This window comes from Mya arenaria, chromosome 1, assembly GCF_026914265.1.
Source record: "Mya arenaria isolate MELC-2E11 chromosome 1, ASM2691426v1".
Lineage (NCBI taxonomy): Eukaryota > Metazoa > Mollusca > Bivalvia > Myida > Myidae > Mya > Mya arenaria.
Window position 1 is genome coordinate 8,129,084 of NC_069122.1, and position 25,961 is coordinate 8,155,044.

The 25,961-nt window shown below is 34.3% G+C and overlaps 1 protein-coding gene across 1 annotated transcript; it reads left to right on the plus strand.

The window, feature by feature from the left end:
• On the plus strand, positions 1-25,823 carry LOC128238075 (uncharacterized). Its single transcript, XM_052953654.1, has 28 exons — positions 1-222; positions 4,220-4,327; positions 5,380-5,477; positions 8,102-8,197; positions 8,500-8,607; positions 9,432-9,573; positions 9,970-10,121; positions 10,535-10,673; positions 10,890-11,004; positions 11,118-11,216; positions 11,447-11,652; positions 11,762-11,934; positions 12,573-12,714; positions 13,178-13,531; positions 14,021-14,144; positions 14,570-14,755; positions 15,688-15,724; positions 16,056-16,180; positions 17,059-17,224; positions 17,492-17,551; positions 17,861-18,048; positions 18,526-18,697; positions 20,040-20,156; positions 22,543-22,697; positions 22,885-23,010; positions 23,206-23,320; positions 23,547-23,637; positions 23,939-25,823. Exons 1-28 carry the CDS (start codon positions 143-145, stop codon positions 24,069-24,071), a joined length of 3,807 nt encoding a protein of 1,268 aa, XP_052809614.1. The 5' UTR covers positions 1-142; the 3' UTR covers positions 24,072-25,823.
• The last annotated feature ends 138 nt before the right edge of the window (positions 25,824-25,961 follow it).

A 25,961-nucleotide genomic window follows, 5' to 3' on the forward strand; every position in this document is an offset into this window, starting at 1 on the left:
CACTTCTTCCGCCTAAGGAGTGAGTTTGAGGCGTGATTCTTCGTTCTGCGGACATTTTATGTCTGAGGAGATTATAAAAAAAAAACTTAATACTAATTACTAATTATAACTGTAGATGTGAATAATTTGAATCAAACTGAAAATGATGCGGGGAATGTGTTTCGGACTTGTTGTGTTTGCTGCTTTGGCTGTAACATTCGTTACCTCACAAAGTTGGTCTGGGTAGGTCTTAATCTTTGTTTTTTTTCCAAAATATAGGCTAGTTATTCCAAAAAGTATGCCTTTAATTGATAATAAAGAGGTAATACTATCGATCAATTTATAAAGACGCATTTTATATTTTCTGAGCAAGCTTGATGATGATGATGATGATGATGATGATGGTGACGGTGATGATGATGACGACGAGGACGATGATGATGATGATGATGATGATGATGATGATGATGATGATGATGATGATGGTGATGATGATGACGAGGAGGACGATGATGATGATGATGATGATGATGATGATGATGATGATGATGATGATGATGATGATGATGATGATGATGATGGTGATGATATTGATGATGATGATGAAGATGATGACGACGAGGACGACGATGATGATGATGATGATGATGATGATGATGGACTACCATTGTACACTGTTGGATCATAATTTAACATCCATAGGCTGCAGGTTTGATGTAATGGTGGATTTTGGTGCTATGATGTGCGAAAAATTTAATAGAATGTGATTATAATATTCGATGTATTTGATCAACCAAGCTATGTAAAATGGCAGCAATTTATTAAGATGAAATTTGTGATCTGGACTTAAACATTTAAAAGATGATATGCAAAAGTTACATAGAGAATGAATTGATAAATTTAAGTCTGCAATCCGCGACTAACAACATGAGGTCATGAAGTCATCAAACAAATATATATATTTTTTACAAACATAACGTGTTTTCTTGCATTGGTCACAAATGAGCCCTACATGGACAAGTAAGGCAGTCCATTATTGCGACCAAGATCCCGTTTGAAAACATAAGGTCAAATGTCAAACAAAAAAAACAAAACGCACATAACATTCAGCAAAAATCATTACCAAATATGATTGGTTAATGTTTGGGTATCAGTTTTGGGTGACATGGTAGGTGAATCTAAGACAGAAATCATTTTGGGGCTAAACCGAACTGCGGGAGCTCAACTTCACTCCTGTCGATGAGATAAACATTAAACATACAAACCTCATTGAAGTCATATATCATAACGCAAAACATATTGCTAAATACAATAACCAGTTTTACATCAGTGCAATATAATCATTTGAATCATATAGTGCCGTAGGCTCCATTTCATCACCCTGTGTACAATATTTTAATAAAATTGCAATACGGCCGCATTACACCCTGCCAGTGTCACATCAAAATGAGTATTATTACGCAACATTAAAGTAGTCTTAACCAGCGCCTCGCGAATCAGGATCTTCAAAAATCCGCTCCAATCGATCAAAGCTTCCGGTATCAAAACTCAGTACTAATAACAGTATTATATAACCTTGTAATAACACGTTTCTTTATTTGCTTATTCAAGTTTTCAAGTAAAGTTTTACTTACATAAAAAATAAACATCCATTCAGTCGACTCAAGCAGCTATCTTGTACGCACACAACCGTATAAATAAAAATATCTGATCAAAATGGTTAAATTTTAAGTAAGATTAAGGTATAGAAGAGATGAGGTTCAATATCAATCTCAGCCTTATCATCTATTTTAAATTTCGAGCTTTAAGAGCACCACGCATTGTAAGAAGAACACAATGCCATAGACACGCTGCACCCGTACTGGACATCACAATTATGTTTTAAGGTGTTCAGATATACTTCAGTCAAATTAATTTGCTCGTAGTGCTAAGACGTGTTCAATAACCAACCGATCTAATTTAAGTTGATGGGTAGAATCTGAGTGTTTTGATAAGACAGTAAATGTAACTGACCATTAGCATGAGTAGAATCACTGAGGCATGTCTAGGGATAAGGATATAAATGTTTTTGAATTCTTCCCCTGGCTTGTTTTCATTGGCTTGTAAATATAGCTGACCAATAGACTGAATTGAATAACTGATGCGTGTCTAGGGGTTAGGATAGTACTTCTTTTGAATTATTCCACTGGGGTTGTCTTTGTTAATATCTAAAAAAATCCATGCAGTCTTAAATCGATGTATCAATTGAGCTCACCCTTATCGCGCTGCGATCGTTCAGTATTGAATTTACTTCGAAAGCCACATTTATATCTTAAATCAAGTATTTATATTCGTTTTCAAATAAAGGGTTACTTTTTCTTTAGATTAAGAATGCAATTTCGTTTTTATAAGTTGCTGAAGAAACACACGAAGAATTGAATCTACCGACAACGATCAGTACGATTGTTTAGCACAAAATGATTGCGTGATTGCCCAATCATGTCGCATTGATGCACAAAAGCGTAGAGAGATAATAAATGCGTACAGACAAGTTGCCATTTATAGTAACAATTATGTCTTAAGTACATATTATAATTTCAAATTTCAGTTGAACATTTACAAAAGGGAAAATGCTTTCAAATTTATATTGCTACTTAAATATAGCTTTCATTAAAATGAAAGAAGAGACACTATGGTTAACAAATATCTAGCCGAGTATATTTGTCACATATTAACTGACCGAAAATTTGATCAACTCTCTAGTCTTTTATAATTTACTTCATATTGAAAATAATCACCATACCTTAAAATGCATAATTTAATGCAAAGACTCTTCAAATGATCTGAACAACACAAATTAAGACACCTGACACTAACTCTTAGAAATAGCTTGCGAAATGCATATATTACATACATAATCAGTGTGTATATACCACGTGATAAATTACGTCATATATGCTACGTCGGAAGGCAAACATCTGCTTAAAATGAAGACTAAAATCAAAGACATCTTTTCATTAACAACACCATTTAAATGAAACAAAGGGCAGTCTATGCCGCTTAAAGAGCCCCGTATATTTTATTACCAAAATTTGATGAGGTCATTAGTTTCATCAAACACTTCGACAAACCTGTTTCCAAAATAATATTTTTACAGTGCTACGTCAGACATTGTGAAAAGGTTTGTCGAAGTGTTTTAAGAAACTAAACTCTCAATCACATTTTGGTAAAAGACCGAAGGTGGGGCTCCGTAAGCAGCGTAGACTGCGCTATGTTTCATTTAATATGGTGAAGAAATAGTGAAGGTATCTTTGTTTAAAGTCTTTTATTCAAATAAAACAAAATCCTTCCGACGTAGCATTTTTGACGCAATTTATCACGTGGTATACACACACTGATAATGGAGTTCGTTTGAACGTCCCTGCATATGAAATATGACAAAAATGTTCGTGTAAGTGTTTTTGTATTTCGTTACTAGCAGTTCCCCAAAACTCAAATAAATATCTATATTCATGCGATTATGCTATGTCCTTTCCCAGGAGTATTGATTTGATAATTAGTTTAACAAAATAATCCACACTATGATGCCTTAAGAAATGTAGGGAGCATATCTAATATTGTAAGTAAGTATTTGTACGTATCTGAATATCATGACTGCCTACCAAGGGCCGAATTCAATATAGTTGTTTTCCTTACCTGACGCTAGATAGGGCCTAACATAGGGGCACAACGTTTCGACATTCACACCTCACAACCGAAATGTAAATGGTTTTTATATGTTTGCAAGTGGGTTTTGATATTTGATGTGTCATTTTTTTACATATTTACTGTGAATACACATAAAAGTTTATTGTGTTGCATATCGCAAAATAATCTCAGTTAACCTGAACCCATATACACCAAAATATTAAGTCTGAGCTAGCAAACTGACTTAAAATGTTAGTGAAAATGGGTTCTGACCGTTAGAAGCTAGAATGCCAAACGATGTACGCTCTGCTTCAACAACCGTGTCATGTAATGCATCGAAACGACATTGACACAATCTTTCAAAAACCAGTTAGCAATATATCTTATGAAAGTAAGAAAGTTACGAAGCTCTTGATTATAGGCGCAACTGTTGCCTGATCCAAGCATTTAAACGTGCAATTGGAAGAAAAAAATGATCTTGTTGGACAACGTACACTTCCATGCCTTTCTAATCAATGTCAACTCAGACAAACGCGTGTAATTTTCAATAATGTTTGTCGACGGCCTTTTTCAGAAACTACCAAAGGCGATATGGAGTGACCGGTTACACATCGGTCTGGTATTGTCGATGCCGTTACTGGTACCGTTGGTGGTGGGGATTTGGATGGTATAGACGATCGTGGTAAGTATGCTATTGAACCAATGATCTGAGATACGTAGAATAATGTCTTGATATATGTTTCTTTTACATTTTAACTTTACAGAATCACCTCAAAAACGTTTTACATTAAATAAAATAACATGTATTATTCATATCTTTTATAAAAGTTTATTATCTTAACACACAGCCCTCGCAATTATATCGTCACGCAAATAACATTTTGTCATCATATTTACCATCTCACTTTAAGACCTATTTCAACTTGCTCTGGTACTTTGTTTTTAAAAAATAAAATATGCTCAGAGAATGAAATAGTGTGCTTGTTTTTTGACATTCATCATTGCTTGAATTGTTTTATTATTGGCTTTTGAATATATGTCAAATGAAAGTTAGAACATTTCATACGTTCCTTTTCATAGTCATTTAAAATATCCGAAGGAGAATCTGCTACTTAAAGCGCAAGGAAAAGAATATCGAATAATAAGTTTAAATTGTATACGTTACGATTCATGTAATAATAAATATATATTTTATAAAAAAAAACCTTAGCGTTTATCTCGTTACTCATCTGGGATATTCCTCATTCTGTCATAAGCAAAAAACAAGTGCTATAGTTAATGGTAGCTTTATAGTTTGAAACCTCTTATGTGTGAGTGATAAGAATGGTAATGGGGATACAACTTTTGACAGCTTTTACGGGTGTGCTTTTTAATTGCGGTGATTAACGCAGAAACGACACAATCTTGCAACATGACTCTGAAATGGAAATATCCTTTAAAAGAATAATAGCGTTGTTTAGCTATAGAAATTGCCCAACAGTCATTGTGCCATATTTATTGACAAAAATTGTTATGTATGCTTGAATAAATAGCATGTTGGAGCCGCGATGATGGGTTTTATGGCGTACATATGCTGTAATTGTTGTATTGTGTATTTTCATTGACATTTAATCGCGCGCGTTACTGATTCGTGTAAAAATATGCGTGGAAAAGTACGACATGTGTAGCATCAGTGAAATTTGTATTTTATTGCTATTGTACATGCATAATTTGTACTTTATTGTGTTTTGCCAGGTGTCCCGCCTACAGCTATTACCGCCGTGCTGTGTATGGCTATATCTACTGGTGTAAAGCTGGTTGGACACATAACGGCAATCGGAACTGCAATATACGTAAGTGATGTACATATGTCTAACTTGTTGTTTGCATTATTCCATATTAATATACACCAATATACAGTATCATTCTCTGTTAAATAAACCCCTCATCACACTTGCATGAAAGGTTATTATACGTTAAACTGTTGTTGTGGTATTGGTGTCAACCTCTCACAAAAGAGGTGGTGGATTCAAATCCCACCAAGTGTACCTTCTCATGACCACTGAAAATTGAAATCAGTACTGATTTGAAATTGTGTCCAGAAAACGGACGCGAACGCATTTTTCTCCACCTCAGATAAGTAGAACCATTAATTTAACCATGCTAGATATTCTTATCTTGCCCACGGGCGAAGATAAAATGCCCGTATGGAAGTTCTTTTAATGGTCACCACATTGTAATTACCTCCCTTTTTGAAGACTGTCGTCTGTAGCGCATCATGGAAAGCTTGTCTGGTGGTAATATTTAGAAGGCGAGTTAATTATTTCTCGCTTCAAATGTCACCAGAAAACATTTTTCACGCAGCTTTCAAGAAATAATGCTTCACTCTTCTTAGAACTATTTAAAGACCGATCAGACCATTTACATACTCTGAATCACTGCGCGAATATCCATGACAACCACGAATTGCATATCCGTACGCAATTCACTAAGCACAAAAGAGTTCCGGCAAAAAATACATTTTTACTTAATTTTGTTTAAATGAGGTGGGAAAAAAGCATCTTCCATAGCCGCTCGTGTAAGATAGGTTCATCCCGACCCTCGCGCAGGATGTTTTGCGGAAACTCGGTAAACCTCGTTTCCGCAAAACACCCTATGCTCGGGTCGGAATGAACCTATCTTACACTCTCGGCCATGGAAGATACTTATAATCTAAGCTGTCAACTATCTACCTGAGATATGTTAGACTACAAAGCAAACATAACTGCCCGATCTTGTGCCCATACAAAGCATACGTCACTGTATCGCACAACGACTGTGGTTGACATTAAAATGATACATCTCCTGCATTTATTGCTTTAAACGGATTGTTTTTCTTTTCAATTTCCCATTGAACGCTGACATTTGATCTCGAATACATATTTGCGTCATCAACATGACGTCATTACCGTTATTTATATGAAGTGAAACACACATGAAATCATGATCTGCATAAGAGTCGTCACATGATACACATCATCAAGTTCAGGAAATAATAATAGTAAGCGATTTTTTATAATAGTTTTTGCATTCCTCACATCCATGAGATGTCATCAGGTCGGAGGGATCTTATAATAATTACCATATCTAAACTCGTACACTAACGTCAGATTGCAAACTGTTTTAAACATTTCCCTTATACTCAGTTTTAACTGACGGTGCCAATACTGTTACCCTAACGTAATAAAAAACATTAAATAGTTTGGTTGCTGGGCTTGTTTCTGTTTTTGACCATTGCTATGTTGTAATAGCCAGGACGTAGTTTAGGTAAACCAGAAAAATCATTGCAGAATGCAAAAAAAATAAAATAAAAGCATCATGATGTTCTAGAACATTCAATGCACTTACAACAACCTGTAATCAATTAAACTTCGCAGGGTGAATATATACATATCCAAAGCATTTATTTTAAATTCATGATTCCATTAATGAAAACACTTTTTTCGGGTTACTATAATTAAGTTGAACCTCATGGTGCAGGTTTATTTTGGCATACATCTGCCACCAGATAGCCATATATATTAACTAACTAGTGAATAAGTGGTTAACTAGTTACCTAACTAGTTAACCACTTAATTAACTAGTTAGTTATGTGGTTAACTAGTTACGTAACTAGTTATTTTTTTCAATAAATAAAAGATCATAACGGGAAAAAAATGCATGTTAGTGCCTACAACTGCCATTCTTGTATTATTTTACCAGCTTAATGTTAAGTGGTTAACTAGTTACGTAACTAGTTAACCACATAATTAACTAGTTAGTTAAGTGATTAACTAGTTACGTAACTAGTTAATCAGTTACCAGTTAGCGATATTTTTGATAAGTGGTAAGTGATTAACTAGTTACGTAACTAGTTAACCACTTAATTAACTAGTTAGTTATATGGTTATCTGATGACAGAAGTATGCCACCATACAGGGGCGAGAAACTTTTACGTTTGATGTGGCGCAACGTAGGGGCGTTACTTTTTTACTTGCATCACGGCCTCCGAACCGAATTTATTCGGAAAAAAAATGTTGGCAGGGGGTTTGGAGATACTCCCCATTAAAAAAAAAAATAATAATAATTTCTAGTCCGAAATGGCTTATTTTGGGCGTACTCCTATATTAAAATAAAGAGTAAACTAAATTATTTTAGTGGGGGCGCGCGCCTGGTGGGCGCCACCGTGGTTCCGCTAGTGCCGTTGTACTTGATATAGCTAAATATATTGAAAACTGATTGTTATGGTTGTTCAGCTAAAACATTTATCAGCCCTGGAATGCATTCAAAAGAAACAAAGTGTCATGATGGTATCAAGCGTGTGTTTCCGTTACTACAATGATATATTTTATAGTGAAATTTATAGAACACTTACAATTTGTATTATATTTCTATAATTCGTATATTCCTGAACATCATATCGGTTTATTTATATGTCGCACATTGTTTCATATTTCAGCTATTTGTCGGCCAACATGTAGGAATGGTGGGACATGTGAATCTCCAAATGTATGTGATTGCCCTAGTACGTCAACTGGTGGATCATGTCAGACACGTGAGTATAGAATTGTGCTGATATCAGATATCTCAGAAAACGAATTGAGCAAACCAGCTTTTAACCTATGAGTTTTCGATTGCTGCAGTGTTTTATGTTTATAAAAGAGCTTTCAATTCGACAGATTCTTGTTGTTTAGTTTTGCTATCAATAGCTGTATACATAAATCATTGACGTTGGTTATGCAATAAAATGATTATTAAATTGTTATACAATAACCAGTTTTCTTCTGTTTAATAAAAGTACAGATAGGTTATAGAATCATTTAAATCATATATTACTACCTTGGACTATATTTGCAGTAACATGTTCCTATCGACGCCCCTGTTATCCTGGGGACTGTGAAGCCAATTCATGCAAGTGTGAACCCTCGTTTTATTCCACAAACCCATCCGACGGATGCATTAATAGTAAGGTTTATTGATTAAAGTAATTGGATATTGATTTTTAAATATTTATTAATATTGCATAAAATGTGTGTTTTCGGTTCGTTATGGGGGTGTTAACGAACAAAAACTGGGCGTTTTCGGTAGAAAACGTGCACTATTCAGTAAATGCACGTGCAGTAATCGACCGGGTTTTGTTTGCATATACGATGTTAGGGCTCGCATCATAACAATTGACGCTGAGCGACCTGATTTCTGGCCAAAAGTGGGTCAACAATGCGGACAAATAAACGAATAATTGCGTGTTAAGAACCCTAATAGTCCAGTATATTTTCTAAAAAACAGTTTCCAATTGACTGAACACTGAAAAGAATGGCGTCGAAGCAAAAATCCAACTGTCATGTAGTGTTGAGGCTCTGATCGAGAGCATTATTAAACTCTTTCAGCAATTAGTCTAATGACCTCACACATTTACCTGTTCATGAGGTTGTTTTGAACTAATTGCTTTTGCATTTCATGGCATTTTACAGCTTTTTAACCGAAAAGTAACCGTTGGTGTGTATTTTATGCAACACTAGCGATGATAGCGATAATACACCTTTTTATCATCGACAAAGGCCCTTACATAGCTTACAACCCTCGTGATACGCACTCGGGATGCAAACATTTCACTGGCCTTTGCATATGGCATCGACCTCAAAAAGGTGTAATGACCGTACAATGTACAACATAGTGAATAAGTTAAAGACGTTATTTCATTTAAAACGTTCCCTTTAAAAAATGATTGAATGAATAATGAGCAAACGAATGCATGAATTGATTAAACATTGATTGAATGATGTTTTAAGTAAACAGCACTGCGGAGGAGTTTCGCCCAGAAATCGTCCAAAGCAATGTAACTCTGTCCCACATTCGGCGCTCTGATAATGAGACGCAGTTTATGTTCACTGTGGTCGGGAAGGATGAAAATGACTTCACGCTTGTGTGGAGGTTTGTTCCATATTTCGGATAATATTGGTTTTTAATATTAGAATAATATCATTTTCCTTATTATCTTTCGATGATGATAAAATATAAGATATGGACATGTGTTTACGAGCTACGGTGTGTTGATATTAAACCCTTACACTAATTGATAAATTTGAGAGTTGTTAGAAAATCCAGCAAACTGTTCTTGTGATAAAAAAGTCTGGGCTTAAAAGACTTTATGTTTACGTATAAAGATCAATTCAGTTAAGACGTTTAATAGTATAACCTGCAGGTTAAGGATGCTTTTACAAGTCTAGTAAATTAATAAAATTTCAGTGTACTCATTAATGTTCGAATTTTGCACCCGGTTTTAATTTCACCCAGTTAGGACATTGATATGTGTATTTATATTGACAGCAATCAAAAGCGTTTCAACAACCTGAGGTTCGAATTTGATACATTGATCGACACCCCTGAAATCCCAGAAAGACCTGTTTATGTCCATGATGCTAAAATTGGAATCATTGCAAGCAGTATTGAGGCATCTGTAAGCAAAATACCACGTAATGGTAAGTTTATATCTTCACTAATATTCATATATATTCTAATAAATGTCATCATATATATCGCATTTTTTCAATACAATTATTAATGGTATATGAAGCATACATACATTATATTTCCTAAACTATAATATTTTATTTGGCTGCGAACAAAAATTCATTTCATTTTTCTTAGCATATTATTATCATTGTCAATATAACTTCATCATGGTAAAGTTGAAAGTGATAACGGTAAATTATCAAATGCTTGAGCTCTTAAATAGGAATATAATCTGGAAGAGATTAGATAATGAGAAAATAGCAGATTATGCCTTGATTTGAAAGATATTCATTAAAAGAAGTGAGTTAATCGTTGGTAAATTATGACTTTTTAATTTTTATTTCTGACTCAATAATTATACATGATATGTTTCTTTTAGGGGGCAACAATCGATACATAGCTTCCAACAAAACCTACAACTGTGAGACTGGTATAAGCAATGATACTCCTGCAGTAGAGAAGGACACTTGTGAAATCAACGATGAAAACTTTGCGACCTTGATTGAACATGGAGATATGTAAGTCGTATCCCTTGTACGATAAATGTCATATAGAATAACGTGTTTAATAGTTTGATAATTGGTAATTGAAGCGTAATTGATACGTAATGCAACACTATCAGTTTCTCAAAAGATGCTAAATAGGTATTATAAAAACATTACAAGCAGAAGAACTCTCAGTATTAGAAACGGAATATTCTAAGCGACGTGTTACGTATATGATTGTTTTTGCAGTCTTCTTCTAAAGTTTCGATCGCGTAGCGGTGGATTTCAAAAGCTTATAAACATCGATGACCAAGGCAAACCTTTTGCAACCAAATATTACAATGGACTTCAAGCCGAGGAAAAAGTAAGTATCTACATGAATACATAGTTGGCAAACGCTTATCTTTTGAGATGGATTTGTATACATAAGATGTATATTATTTTACATATCTTGGAATGGGTCTATGTTTTTTTCAGTTGGAGTTTCGATTCGACTTTGTTGTACCCGAGCACTGTTCTTTAGAATCCGGGTCGTGCCCTTCCAAGCCACTTGACATAGACAAAGAGTTCACAAGGGTACGTTTTTATTACCACATTCTTGAGAGAGTGATGATTATTGTTGACAATTACCGATCTGCTTTTTTCACTGGAAAGCGTTTGTTTAACGTTAATTTTTTTAAACATTTTTATAAAAACTTCATGGTAATAGGATATAGTGTCTAGTTGATTATCTCAAAAGAAGTTCCGAATAATCATCTTTCGGAAGTATTTATTAGATAATTAACCATACACGTTTTCTATTTAAGACACCCTTCAAAGCCCTTTGGTCAGGTTGGACAGATGCTATGTCTGGCATGTGGCAGTATTATTTGGAGGTGTTTAAACTTACACCCAACAAAGATGGAAGACTTGAAGAGGCCACGCCCATTGACCCAGTTTACAACATAACGCTGAACCACACAAGCGGAATAATGTCTAGTTCATACACGCCCAGCGAACCTGGAATGTATAGGTAATTTTATCAATCCTATCAAATGGCTTTTTGGAAGGAAGATACAAGCGTATGACAAATGTCTCGAAGGGCTTGATTGTTTGTATATGTGAGGGAATATCTATTTCAGTGTGCTCTTAAAAGTCTCCGATATGGCAAATAATTCTCGAATCGCTCGGCGCTTTGTTCTTTACGATCCTGTATCCGAAATAGCTGTGAGCAACGAAAGTGACAAGAAGCTGTACATCTCGAGTGCTGTCGAGGAGACTGGATACGCTTGGCAAACGCGTTCAAACAATGAAGGTAAGACACCGTGATATAGATATGCAACAGGCTCATAAAATTATTGACGTTCAGTCTACGGCGCTCAAGGGACCTTTTACTTGCATGTAATTTGTCTACATACTGCGCTTCCTGGTCCGGAAACTTTACAACTTTGCTTATTCTCTGACATACTCATTTCCGTTAAACAAATTTATATTGCATCTTTGACGGTGTTGTTGCAGTTAGCGCTATGTCCAGGTCAATAGAATACTAAGGTTCGGGAAATCTTTCTCTGTAACAGTTTTAAAACAATGATACTAAGAAAAAAAGAACGTTTTCTACTGCAGGGTTAATATTGCGCTTACTTGAATTTCATGCCTTTGTTCACCACGTAACGATTAATTATCTGGTATCTCGGGCTTATTGAATGCATCGCACTCATAATAGACAAGAAATACAGCTTAAACTGTCGCTATAGGAAGTTGACAGTTCACTACCGTCAGTGAACAGTTGAAAACAATGCTAGACTGCCACTTTTGTATTATAAACGCATGTTTTGTTTATAAAGCCTGTATGTCCCTGTGTGTGCGCGTGTGTTATATTATATATGACATATATTTTGCAACAATACATTACATTATTCCGCTGGTAAAATTTCTACAAATATTTTGAAACAGATAACAAGGTTACTGTGGATGTGAGATGGGATGGACACTTTGCGAACAAACTGCATGAAGACGGGAAATATCTTGCTGACATCGAGAAGTATCCAATCCAGTTCAAAGACATAGAAGATGATGGAATATTAATGAGTTTAAAGTAAGAAAAGACTGTTTTATGGTTAGTGATGTTATGTTTTGTACTTTTAACCCTTTTCATTAGTCAAGAAGCTGTTTTTTGAACACATTTGTAAACACTCGCGTGCGTAACAAGGCACAAAGTCATTGGCGTTGTACAAATTGCAATGTAATGAATAAAGAGATCAGAAGAAGCGCTGACGTTAGTGAAGTCATTTTCTTAGCATGTCATTTTTGGGGGTTATTGATCTGCTGCTTTATATACTGAACTTTTAAATAATGGTATCAATAATATAAACGACATTAGACGGACACAAGCATTAAACTCCAAATCAATCTGATAATCAGCAAGAGGCTCACGAAGCATCATTACATTTATCAATTCAAGTAATAGTCACCACATCGGAACGTTTAGCGACAGCGGGTGGATGCACTTAATTCATGGAGATTTCAAGGAGTAAATAGATTAATCGTTCACTTTCTAGGTTTGTGGCCGACTCTCTTGATGACGACAAGGGTGATCGTTCACGTCAAGCAATTCCTAACTACCATGGTATCGTCAAGTTTGAAGTCGCTTACGATCAATCGGTTTCAGAGGAAATGCCAACTGCAGGATGGTCAAAAATCACTCTTCAGGAAAGAATATCCACGCAAAGAATTCTTGTAGATGGCGACCGTTTGCGCGTATGGGTCAGAGCTACTGACGTTATGGGAAATACAAAGACGGACTCGACGTTCATGAGAATTGACGGATCTCCGCCGACCATTTCAAGCGAAAATAGCTCTGATCATAGCATTAAATTGAATGTTGTCGATGGGGCATACAAACATGCATCAAGGTTTGTACGGGATCTCATATTAAATTGCTGCCTTGGTACTTTTGTTTTCCATTGTATTTTGTTATACTCTTAACGAAGTGTGGTTCATTCTGTATATACTCTTATAATAGGTGTCTGGTATACGATTTACGTTACTGATTGAGATATCATTTTTTAGAATTGTTTATTACTTTATTTTTCTAACACTTGTGTTGAACATCAAACTGAGATATTTACGTTGACAATGTTTTTTTGTTTTTTTTCCTGACAAAAATCACATAAATTTGATTGGGTTAATTTGCATTTATATAAGAAAGTATTTGTCGGTATGATTCTGTTTATGTACTTATATTAGAAGCTTCTTAAAGAAATGTCATTCGCCGAAGCTATATATTTTGTATACACTGACTTCCACTGACAATGTTGCAGGGACTATTTTAGTCAACGAACAACCTCAATCTGAATAGGATAATAAAATGAATTACAGAATTACTTTTTTTGCTTTTCCAGAGTTAATTTTTTGGCGTCTGATAGACAAAGTGGAGTACACAAAATTGGAATAAAACTAACAGTGAAATTGCCTGGGAAGGATGACATGGTCACATACGTCAATTTTACAGAATCAAGGAGAGGGGTAATTCATTTATGTTTCATGTGTTTGGTTGAACTGTGATTCATGTCTTAAGTGGCTTAATGGAATATTTCCTTTTTTTATTGGTACAAAAAATATCAATACTTATTAGACATGGCACTTCGAATAGTTGCAAATGTAAATATTGCAGCATTAAGTTATACATGTATTATTATGTGTATGTGTGTGTGTATGAGTGTGGTTGTGTACGTGTGTGTGCTTGCGCGCGCGCGCGTGCGTGTGTGTGTGTGTGTGTTTTCTAGATTGATACTTCTGTGCCGTTTATTGAAATATGAGGCATGCTTGCAGCTCTTAAATATATACGATGATTTTAAAACCTACTTCATTTTAAAATGTAAACGCTAAGACATACAACTGTTTCCGAGTTTTCCGTTTCCGTCATTGTTCAGCGTGTGTGTCTTATTTAGGACGACAAAAATGATCCAAGGTGTATCGGTTTCGACAAGAACGGGTTGTGTCTACTTCCTACACAGATTGTGGATATTGACAACTGCTGGCTGACTGTTAGCAAGGATGACCTGGTGTCAGCTTCAGGCGAGCTAGAGATCACAGCCTACAACCAAGCAATGCTTACATCAACCACTACATTTGATGTAGGAAATATTTCTTAAAATTTAATAAAAATGTTTTCATCGAATCTTAATTATTCTTAAAGATTATTTGTAAAACAAGTTTAACTTAATATTATAATGCTATCGTAATCACGTTAATTGACAAAGAGTTACTCCCGAATGCAGTCAAAGAACATGCGTTAAACCCATTAGTCAGACTTGGTGACAACCAACTTTCATGTTCAATGCAGCTCGATAATTAACTACAATCAGGAAAGGCATTAATATGCCTCGGCAACTTCATACTATGTTTAAATCATTCCTGCAATATTATTTGCTATTTGCTTTCTCAGTTATCGTAACGATTTACTATTTGTACTCATCTCACATATGAGGTATCATGTTCAAGTCCAATAAGGGACTCGCAACACAAAATAGACAGCTATATATTGAACTCAATGGTAAAATCATATTCACATACGACTTTATCACCATCGGGGTATATTAAAGTGACACTCTTATTCAAAATCAATACACATGTATAACAAAAAACAATTTTGACTGATAAACCTTTAACTACTAACCAAATAATGCATTTATGGAAACTATTAATTACTGATAACAAGATTTTAACAAGTATCTAATAGCAGAAAAAGAAATAAAATGATTGGTGAATGCTAACAGATTTACTGTGGTCTTATAAGGTGTAAATACCGTTTTTTATGTTCATTTCTTTCAAATCAAACTCGGTATCCTTCATAAGAACCATTGTTTTCGATATTTATTAATCCCTTATGGAATATTAAAACAATATTATTCATTGTGGTAAATCTTTTTTGGGAGTAAGAGTGCATCTTTAAGCATAAGTTGTTCATTGATCATACATTCATATCAGGTAAGTTTTATCAAAACCAGGATATTTTATACAAAATTTAAACTGCAATAACAACATATTTTATATATTTACTTTTCAGATGGGTCTATTGACAGATCTTAATGGTTTGAAAACATGTAAGTTTATTGGTATATGAAAGGTGTTGCTTTCTTCCTTCAATATTACGGTTTTTTTACATTTGTTTAACATTCATCTCATAAGGTAAGGCAAAGAAAATGAAAACAGAAATTATTTCGAAACAAAGGAAACCCATCAAGTCCATGTTAAGGGCCGTTGACGATGTTTCTTTTACCAGATGAATATTGTTCGTAAAAAGTTTCAATCAATTAGAATGTTTCATAAATTGAAAGAAATTTTGTTGTTATTATGGAACACTCATTAGAATGCAAATGTTAATATGTAAATCTAGAATAATAAATGAAATATTTCTTTATAAAATCTATACAGACACTGGTCCAACGAACATGAGAATTGAAGACAAGTCACCCACTGCTTTCCGGCTTGCATGGGACCTGCCAGATTCCGAGTCTTGTTATGGGGCATCAAACATTGTCATTATTTTAACCTTTAAGGTAAGACATAGTTAGCTTTCTAGCACACCGGATAGGCATTTCCGGTGATTTCAGCCGTGCTGGAAAACTCCATCTGGCATCCCCCATGCCAGATGAGTCACGCGCTGTGACGTAATACTTTCAATTTCTTTTATTAAACACTTAATGTAACCATAGTAATGAAATTTCAATAGATGAGTTCCATTAACATTAACTTTACAAAATATTCCTTAAAAACAAAACAAAATAAGCCTTAAAAGACGTGATAGCGAAGGAACTTATGGACGTATGCAGTGAATACAAATTACTGCGCGTCATGACGTCAGTAAACATCATCGCATGCGCATTTTGGTGAAATGTACAAAAACGCGCTTTCTTATGTATTTTCTTCACAAAAAAATGTAATTTAAGGTATGCTAGAAAAATTATATATCATGTGTGTCCGTTCCGGATAGAAAAATCCGACCCTCGTGCAAGCTGCGTAGCCGGTAACTCGGCAAGCCTCGTTACCTGGCAACGCAGGTGCCCTCGGGTCGGATTTTTTCATGCCTGGTGAGAAGACGTTAATAAACGCGCTTGAAATAGTCATAAATGTACCACACGGAAAACAACCAATGAATGGTTTAAAACAAACGCAATCGTTTGTTTTTTATTGGTGAATTAAAATCTGCCTGCAATGAAACTTATAAACACTACCCTGGAGTTGTTTACTGTTTTTAAATATATTTATTCTATCAATTGCCAAGAATATAGCATTAATCTGTAATATTTTATATTGTGTTTAATTGTATTGAGTGTATCGCAAAGAATATGATGTTTCTAATGGCAATTTGCATCCATGACATCCATGCTTGTGAGTATATTAAAGCTAAATAGTTACTTTTTATGATTTTTTCCAGGACTTGAATGGCAATATTCAAATCAAATCGTTTGAAACTCCAAGTACTGCGACTTATTTTGATTTTCTTGGACTTGACCCTGAGGTGGAGTACAATCTAGGGTTAAAGATAAAATCCGATGGTGGAACCCCCCAACAATTCGGAGAAGACCTTTCCGTTGTTACGCGTAAGTGCGCGTAAAAAATATTGCGGGTATAGTGTCCTCTATTTGGAACTTCTATAACAAACGAGATGGTGAATAATATAACCATGAGAAGGATTCATATCTATCATTTTCTAACTCATGAGTTGACAGCTAATTTGTTTTAGAATAGTTATAATAAAATATCCGAAACGTTTTCCTCTGTTTTAGAATACACCATGACGTTTAAATATAGACTGTGAATATAAACTATCTATGCACTTAAACTGAATAAATCATTATGGTTTTCAGCGAAAGAAGAACTAATAACTGGAGGGTTTTCAACTGGCGCTGTGGTCGGAATTATAGTTGGTATGTAAGAAACAATAACGCAGTGGTGAAAGTTATTCTTGTCTATTTATAAGTTCTTATCAGACATAAATACATAACTATTCATGGAAACGATTCTCATGTTTCTGGATCAAAATTAATTAAACAACATTGAGCAGCATATGCAGTGCAGATTGACATTTTAAATTGAGTCGTCGTAGGCATAAGGCAATCTTGATCGAAACTTTTAACTTAACTTTTAATAACTGATAGGTAACGTTATGATCAAGTAGAGCAAAGACCTAATAAAAACCTCAACATTATGCTTCACTACACATAAATATGTTTTAGGTATACTTGTGCTGTGTGTGTTGGTGGTTGTCGTTCTTTTCTTCCTCTCACGTCGCGGAATTATCAACATTCAACCGCAACGTAAGATGGGTGAGATGCGCCGAGCCGTCACAAAGCGAGTACGTGAATCGAGATTTTTTGCGTCAGGGTCTGCTGATGGACGTTTACATTCGAACCAGGCGTATGATGTAAGATTCTTCAGATATCCGATTTGATTATATATGTTTGGCATATCCAACCCTTTTGATATACTTGTATTTGATCGGTAAGGTAATTTTGTATGCATACAATAGACAAAAACCTTAAAGAATATGTTTAAGCCTGGCAGTCGGTAGATATGGCTTTAGTATCAGCTGTTTTCTTATTGATAAAATTTCAAAGCTAACTGTGTGATATCATTTGGTTTGCAATTCCTACGGCAATATGATACATTTCATAAATGCAAATGTATGAAGATGAGAAAGTAAAAGATGCCCCATGCATGAAATTCCAACACGTTTAGATTCGATCACATTCATCTGGATTGCAACATTCATGATAATTCCTCACCAACATGTCGGTTTGTATGTTAATTTATTACGATATTATGGTATATGACTACAAAAACTACTTAAATGTATGTAAAGCAACATCTTTTACTTAAAGCTGGATGTTGTTTTTTTCAGAATCGCCAGAGTGAGCTGTACTTATACGGGGGGATGGAATTCAATTCATCCAGTAAGGGCTACATTAGTAGGGACCAGATAACATTTGAAGAGCTTTTGAAGAGCGGTCACTTTGCGAACATATACCGAGCAAGTTACAATGGACAAATCGTTGTGGCTAAGACTCTGAAAGGTACAGATAAAGTCTTAAAAGTTACGTATTTTTAATTCACACCAGTTCTTAAACCAATAGTGTAATCAATTTGTAAAGAATAAACATATTAATTTTTAATAGTTTGCTTCAGATAGTAGTTACAATAGAGGTTTACAAATTTATACGGTAAATATATATATTGAAAATCGACACAAAATTAAAATTTAAACGTACTTAAAAGGTACGATAATTTTCAATCATTGTTGTTCATATTTAAAGCAGATTTATACATAATCCCACGACCGTCTTGCAAAAATTGATGACGTCTGTATGCCAACAACATTGACAAATATGTTATTGCTGCGAACGATATGGAACTAAGTATAAAACCTCTTTCTTTCCAAGCAACAGAATGTTGCCGTATAATAATTGCATCTGTGCTGGCGCCCGGAACAATATTTTACCGCACAAAAACCCAAGATTGATTTCGCTCAGGAAAACTGCAAAAAGTAATTTGCTCTTGACCAAGATTATCAACGTCAAAGTCAACAGTCAGTCTTTTAAAAATGTTGGTCACTCTAAAGCTCGAGAATGTTTTGACGTAAAGTAATCAGCTTAAGGTAACACTTGACCAGTAAACGATTCCTATTAAATTGTTTGTAAGAAAATCAAAGGCCTTGTAAGGGTAAACGGTAATGCGCAAAAAACCGAGACCGCTTTCGCTTTCCACGTAACAATCTGATCGATAGGTTGCCATTGACCGTTAGATGCCCCCTATAAAGTATGAGTTTAATAAGTCATAGGTCATGATCAGAAGTTTTAGCGTAACTTTATTTGTACAATAACTTGATAGCGGTTTGATCCAGGACCATAACACTGCTGCGATAGCTTGTTATTGTCCAGATAATGGCCGCTCTTACATGTGTTGTTAGTATGTCATACATCTTAGTTAACAGCCTCATGAAAACTTATGCAATAACTGGAGAAAGGATATGATCATTTCGCGGTATGTTTTAACTGCCCTGTATATGACACATTTTGTAAAAAGGTCAGCAGGTCAAAGGTCGAGATAACGATCAACAGTCTCATGAAAATTTTGTTCGCACAATAGCTTGAATATACGACGCTGAAAGGGTCGTTTGACTAGCAGGTAACCCTTATTGACATCGAAGACCGTATGTCATAGGTTAATCATTAGTACGTCTTTTCAAATTGATGCATTAAAAAGTATATTAAATCTCAATGAAAACGTCAATGCTTTGACAGAAAGCTGTAAATGCGTTTCGTTCGGTCTATTTGTATGTTCAGGTTATAGTAAGTGTTGTCTTATGTTTGCTATATGAAAGCTCTTGATAAAATTCGTTTATCCGATGTATTTCAGAGCATTTTACGAGGGATGACGAGCTACTGATGAGGGCGAAAATGAACTTCTCGTCCGACCGAGGCGATCATCCGAACGTAATCAAATTTGTCGGCGCTGTCGTGGATGATGCCACTAGTACGATATTATAAACTTAAATTACTGAACTATTTTTGACAAATATTTAAAGCACATAGATTATCATTTATATAAAACGATTTATTTAAGAAATATCCGCTTATATATGAGGAAAAGATTTATGTGTTAGCCAACGTCGTTATTCCCAAGCTTTTAGTATGTAGACATGAACGAAGCAAAAGAATATTGGTCCATCATATTCGATACCTTTATTCTCTGTTATTATGCGATGCATTTTAAACGAAAATATTGGATGGAACTCACCTTGTATTCATTGTATTGTTTAGATCGTATGCTATTGTGTGATTATCTCTTTGATATGTCATATTTTGTGTTATTTATATATTTATATGATTATACTAATGTATTAGTTTGAATTATTTTCATCAGTCTTGTGATTAAGTGTCGAGAACACATCCTTAAGGGCCGACAGCAATGCAAAAATCGATTGTAGGACCAAAATTTAAAAAAAAAATATATATATATAAAATATTTTGTTCAGTTTTGAGGTTCAATATATAAGCATGATTCATATATCAGCTGAAACATAAAAAAGCTATCATTAGGAGTTGTGCAATTTCTATGAAAGAATATGTTATCAGATTTCCAAACAAAAATCATTTACATTTTCCCTGAAATGTGTTTATACAAAAAGAATATATTTATGAATATTTATGCGAAAAGCTACAGAAACATGCTCAGTAGCAAAATGTTTAAACATAAACCCGGTTTAATGGCACTAGGTAAACGCCAAAGACATAAGACATAAAATCACAAACAAGAAACATGGAAGTACAGCGCAAAACTCCACAAACAGCATAGAGCATACAAACTATATATAAAAACTAGGTATGTATATCAAGGATTGTTAGGTACCGCCTTGGAACGGTCAGTATGAGTCAAGTTTATCGGAACTACCCAATCAACAATGTCTTGGGGCTTTGTGTTGATTACAGCTAGTTTTTAAAAATATTTCTTTCATGCTTTACGGTGAAATATTGGGTTTTAACATTGAAATAACAACAGTAAAAATATACATTACATACTTTCACTGCAAAATAAGGAGTGAAAATATCAACTTTCAGAACTACTTTTAAATTTCTTTGTTGTTACATGTACTTGCATTGATCAAAAGAGAACACTCAGGACTTAAGTATACTGTGTCAAAAAATGTTTAAAAATTAAAGAAATATTTTATAAATTTAATAAACATATAATTGGAAATTAACAACTTACCGTTTATTACCGGTTATCCCGTTTTTCAAACATTTTCCTTTAATCTTTGAAGCTGAATGTTCGAACATTTGCTTTCATACCAAACAAATTACAGACAAAAATAACTGTTCGAACATAAATAAATTTTTATATCATCGTTCAAATGTATTTTGAACTGTTTGCCGTTGTAGTACGTAAAATGACCTTCCTGGAAAATTCACACAACTATTTACAGATAGATCCGATTTTTTTTACCCCACTCACACCTCAAAATGTGTCAACAAACTAGCGTGGCATTCACTCTTTATCTGGAAAACAAACCTGTTTTAAAGCGAAACAGACTGCTCTCTGACAGTAAAATGACTGAATATTAATTTACTATAAAACACATGCAGTCTTTAACTAAGAAGAATGTTTAAAATCCAATAAGTATCCACATTTGTTTTGCTAACACATTTGACCTTCCAAATTGTCATTCATTGAATAGCAGCGTAGTAATTTGGTTATGTATTTATGTCCATCTTAAAATAAAAGCGTTTCATTATTTTTTGAACATATGTGCACTAATAAAACTTCACTGTATACTGTTCATAATGCTTTGTAATAAAAAACGAGCGAATATTAAGCTATAAGAATGAATAACAGAGCACAATTTCTCAGCAAACCAAAAATAAAAAAGTTGACAGCTATAATTGAGGGGCGCCCCACGGGTAGCGGCGTAAAACGCACCATTTCATAAAAGGGGGTAATTCAGAAATAAAAAAATAAAACTCCGAAAATAAGCATAAAAGAAACAGAAAATTTGTTTATTTCAGTGTAAGATCGTATTGATCTTTTTGGGGAGTGAAACATATATTCTTAGTGACATTTTAAGGGGAAACTCGTGATCATTAAAAATACATTTTCACTCGTGGCTTCGCCAATCGTGAAAATATGTTTTTTCTATGACACTCGTGAAATAAAATACGGTCTTACACTGAAATAAACAGATATCCTCTCTCTATATATGCAATTTGTAACCCGGTAATAAATTTCATCCACTATTTTTCGTTATTCTCAAAACTAAATAAAACATGAACTTTTTAAACGCTTTAATTTTTTGCTTTCCCCACCCACTTTTGCATTGTGGCCTGCGCTTCATTAGATGCAATTGTTTGTTTTCTCAATCCAGTGGGTCCAATTATCATCTATGAGTATTGTGAAAACGGGACACTAAGGGATTATCTTGAGAAAAGCAGAACTAACGTGACAGTGCAGTTGCAAGAAAATCTCTTCCGCTTTGGACTTGATATCGCTAAAGGCATGGAATTTCTAGCCGATAGAGGGGTAAGCCGGTGTAGTTGTTATAAAATGAAATTAGCACTTGAATGACTTTGTAATGCATGACGACCTTCAATATTACTGATATACTACCGTGAAATTGGTAAAGTTTCTATTGGTATCGTATCCTAGGGCACTATTTAACATTCTTTGTTCATGATATCTTTATAAAAGCTGCATTTATTGTATCCAGGTGACACATCGACGTCTTGCTGCACGGAACATCCTCCTGAATTTCCTCATCGAGGTAAAGATTGCCGGATTTGGACCTCAACCGGAAGGCGAAGAGGATGGTGGAGACGCTGAAACGGGAAAGAAGGTAAGAAATATGTGTATGTTTTTGTTTCATTTGTGGAATTACGTTCACGAGTAACTTTGTTGCACGTTCAATTGTTTACAGCTGTTTTCATTTTTGGGGTTTTCGAACTACCCATCTTCCAGAATGTATCATTTTCTCGTTTTTATACGTAGAGTTGGATGTTTTAGATTGTGGTATACCTATTTATTTCCATAGGAACGAATCCCAATCAAATGGATGGCACCTGAGTGTATGACATCAACAAAGAAGGCCAACGAAAGAAGTGATATTTGGTCGTACGCTGTTGTTCTGTGGGAAATTTTCTCTCTTGGTAATCTCTTAGCTTATTTAGAATAAATGTATTTCAAGTTATTGTCAAAATCTGTTTTCGCTATGTTTTCTGTTCAAAAAATTCTAATTGTAGCAAGTTTCAACTGCCATCAAATCAAAATTGTCAAACTCCAGTAGATTTATCCCACGATTGAAAAATGAGTTGTCAGCATTAATAAACTGACGATTATTTCCTTCTACCTTGTCTTTAGTAAGTATTTTTTTAGGTGACACGCCATACACGGGTAAAAGCCGCGATCTTCCCCAGCGTCTGAAAAGAGGCGATCGTCTCGGAAGACCGGAGCACTGTGATGACATGTGAGTTGAAAAATTTATATGGCGATTCACTTATTCTGCATGAATCTTCCACTTTAAGTGCAGTTTCTGATGAAAAGGCATAAATAGAGAGAATTCTTTTTTGGTTGGGTTTACTATATACTGCGTCCACACACATGCATACAAATCACAATTATAATATTAATGCCTAAAATACATTCCTCTGTGGAATAAGAAAAACGCTTAATTGTAATAATATACGTCAACAAATATATTAATTTGTTTCTTAAGAACGTAGTAAGTTAAAGAAAACAAATTACCTCACTATATGCATTTTTTTCAGATGGTATAAGGTGATGCAGCATTGTTGGGAGTACGACCCAAAGAAAAGACCTCGATTTTCGGCAGTTCGCGAGCAACTTGACACGCTTTTTGTCAATTCTCCAGGAGACGAATTTTATTACTACAAACGCTGATTAGTATAAAATTTGAAAGACAGTAGATGTGTATTAGATGTTATATTAAAAGGTTATGCAATCGTTTCATTCACTCAGTATTCTCTCTTCCTCGATCTTTCGGAAGCATATGGGGTTTTTTTTATTTACGTTTACTCTAACAAACCGCTATGCATTTTAAACGCTATGTTAAAGTGCATTTGCATAAAACTATTTATATGAAAACGTTTCAACAAGTCCAGTAGTCGACAGTTTATACATTTACATCATTTAATGGCACAGGGTCAACACCTATGACATAGAACTCAAAAACAAACAATCACAAACCAGAAACATGAACACAAAACACCACAAACAACACACTACATATATAATATATAAAACTAGGGTATGTTTATCAAGGATTGATCAGGTACCGCCTTTAAACGGTCAGAAATGCATCCGTATTTTACTATAAGATACCTTAAATTTCTTACGTGCATTTTAATTTGAAAATTCTGATCTGAATAATAGCGTAGGTTTTATAAAAGTTTCGTTTTTTATTGTTTCGTTGTCAATGTATCACGTACATATTCGTTTTTAAGCGCACACTTTCATTATTTTATCCCCATTACGCATTTATTCTATTTATTCTATTTATATTTGCTTGACAATATACGTAATCGATTGTTTACATTTTTTCAATAAGACTTTTATGTTTGTTTAGTTGTTAATGTCACTTAATTATTGTAAGATGTGTTTTAAAAACTGATAAATCCTACTCGCATTTTGCTTTATGATTTGATTTATGAATTCGACTAAGGCTTATATATAAAGCAAGTATTAGCCGGATGATTTTAGAAGGGTATGTTATAGCATAACATGTCGGTTTTCGATCAGTTATAGAGTTGTGATGGTTTGACCAGTATTTATTTCCGATCGTAATACATCAAATCATGAGCATTGAAACAGATTAATAACGACAGAAAACTTATATGATAGTGCATTCAAATATAATCTAGTACAATTCTTACAAAAGTATACATTATACAGAGCTATGATATAACCAGAATATTTTTTCCGAGTTTCTCTTTTTTGAGAGTTTGGTTTCAGATGATTAGCCAGGATTTTACGAAAAATGTATAGTGTTCAACTCAACAATATGCCGATAAGGATCCGCTTTTTGTTTTAGTTATTACCTGACATATGACTTATTGTTTTGGAAACAGGCTGTAGAAAGTTTGGAATTATCCATCACATGCAAACGGTCAATAAATGATTTCATTTGGACAAACAAGTGACAACAATTACATCCAGAATTGCATTTAAAATCCTCACCCATTCAAACGATTTTTTTTATTTCAAGCTTACAAATCTAGAAACCGACGTTTGAGTTCAAACATATCACAGTTTAATATTTGTGATAAGGTAGCCTGCGTTTTTATAATTATATTTAACCCAAACTTATTGATGTGTATTAAGTAAATGACACAAACAACCCGAAAATGACTTTTGTTTTGTTTCATTGTCTTGGACCTGTCATACTCTTAACCAAAACTGTTTGAAGTTGAAAGTTATTGATGTCAAGCAGGTGATTTATCTTGCAGGTTTATTTGTATCATTACAAGGGCATTTCTTCAGTTTTAATACCCATGGGTCAATTTTGCGGTTCTCTGTATAAGTTTACATCTTCAAAACGGTGTATAAACTCTATATATGTATTCAAATTTGTTTTTCCATTCTCATAAATTACTTTTATTATATTCTACTTAGTTGTATAAATACATTTGAATACATTTGAGTTGTATTGTTTGTCCATATCCCTATGCATTTTGTGGCAAATGCATTTGTAAATTCTGCTAATAGACATGTTGTTTATAACTGGCAAGTAATATTTTTATTCTAGAAAATACATGGTACACTTGCAATACC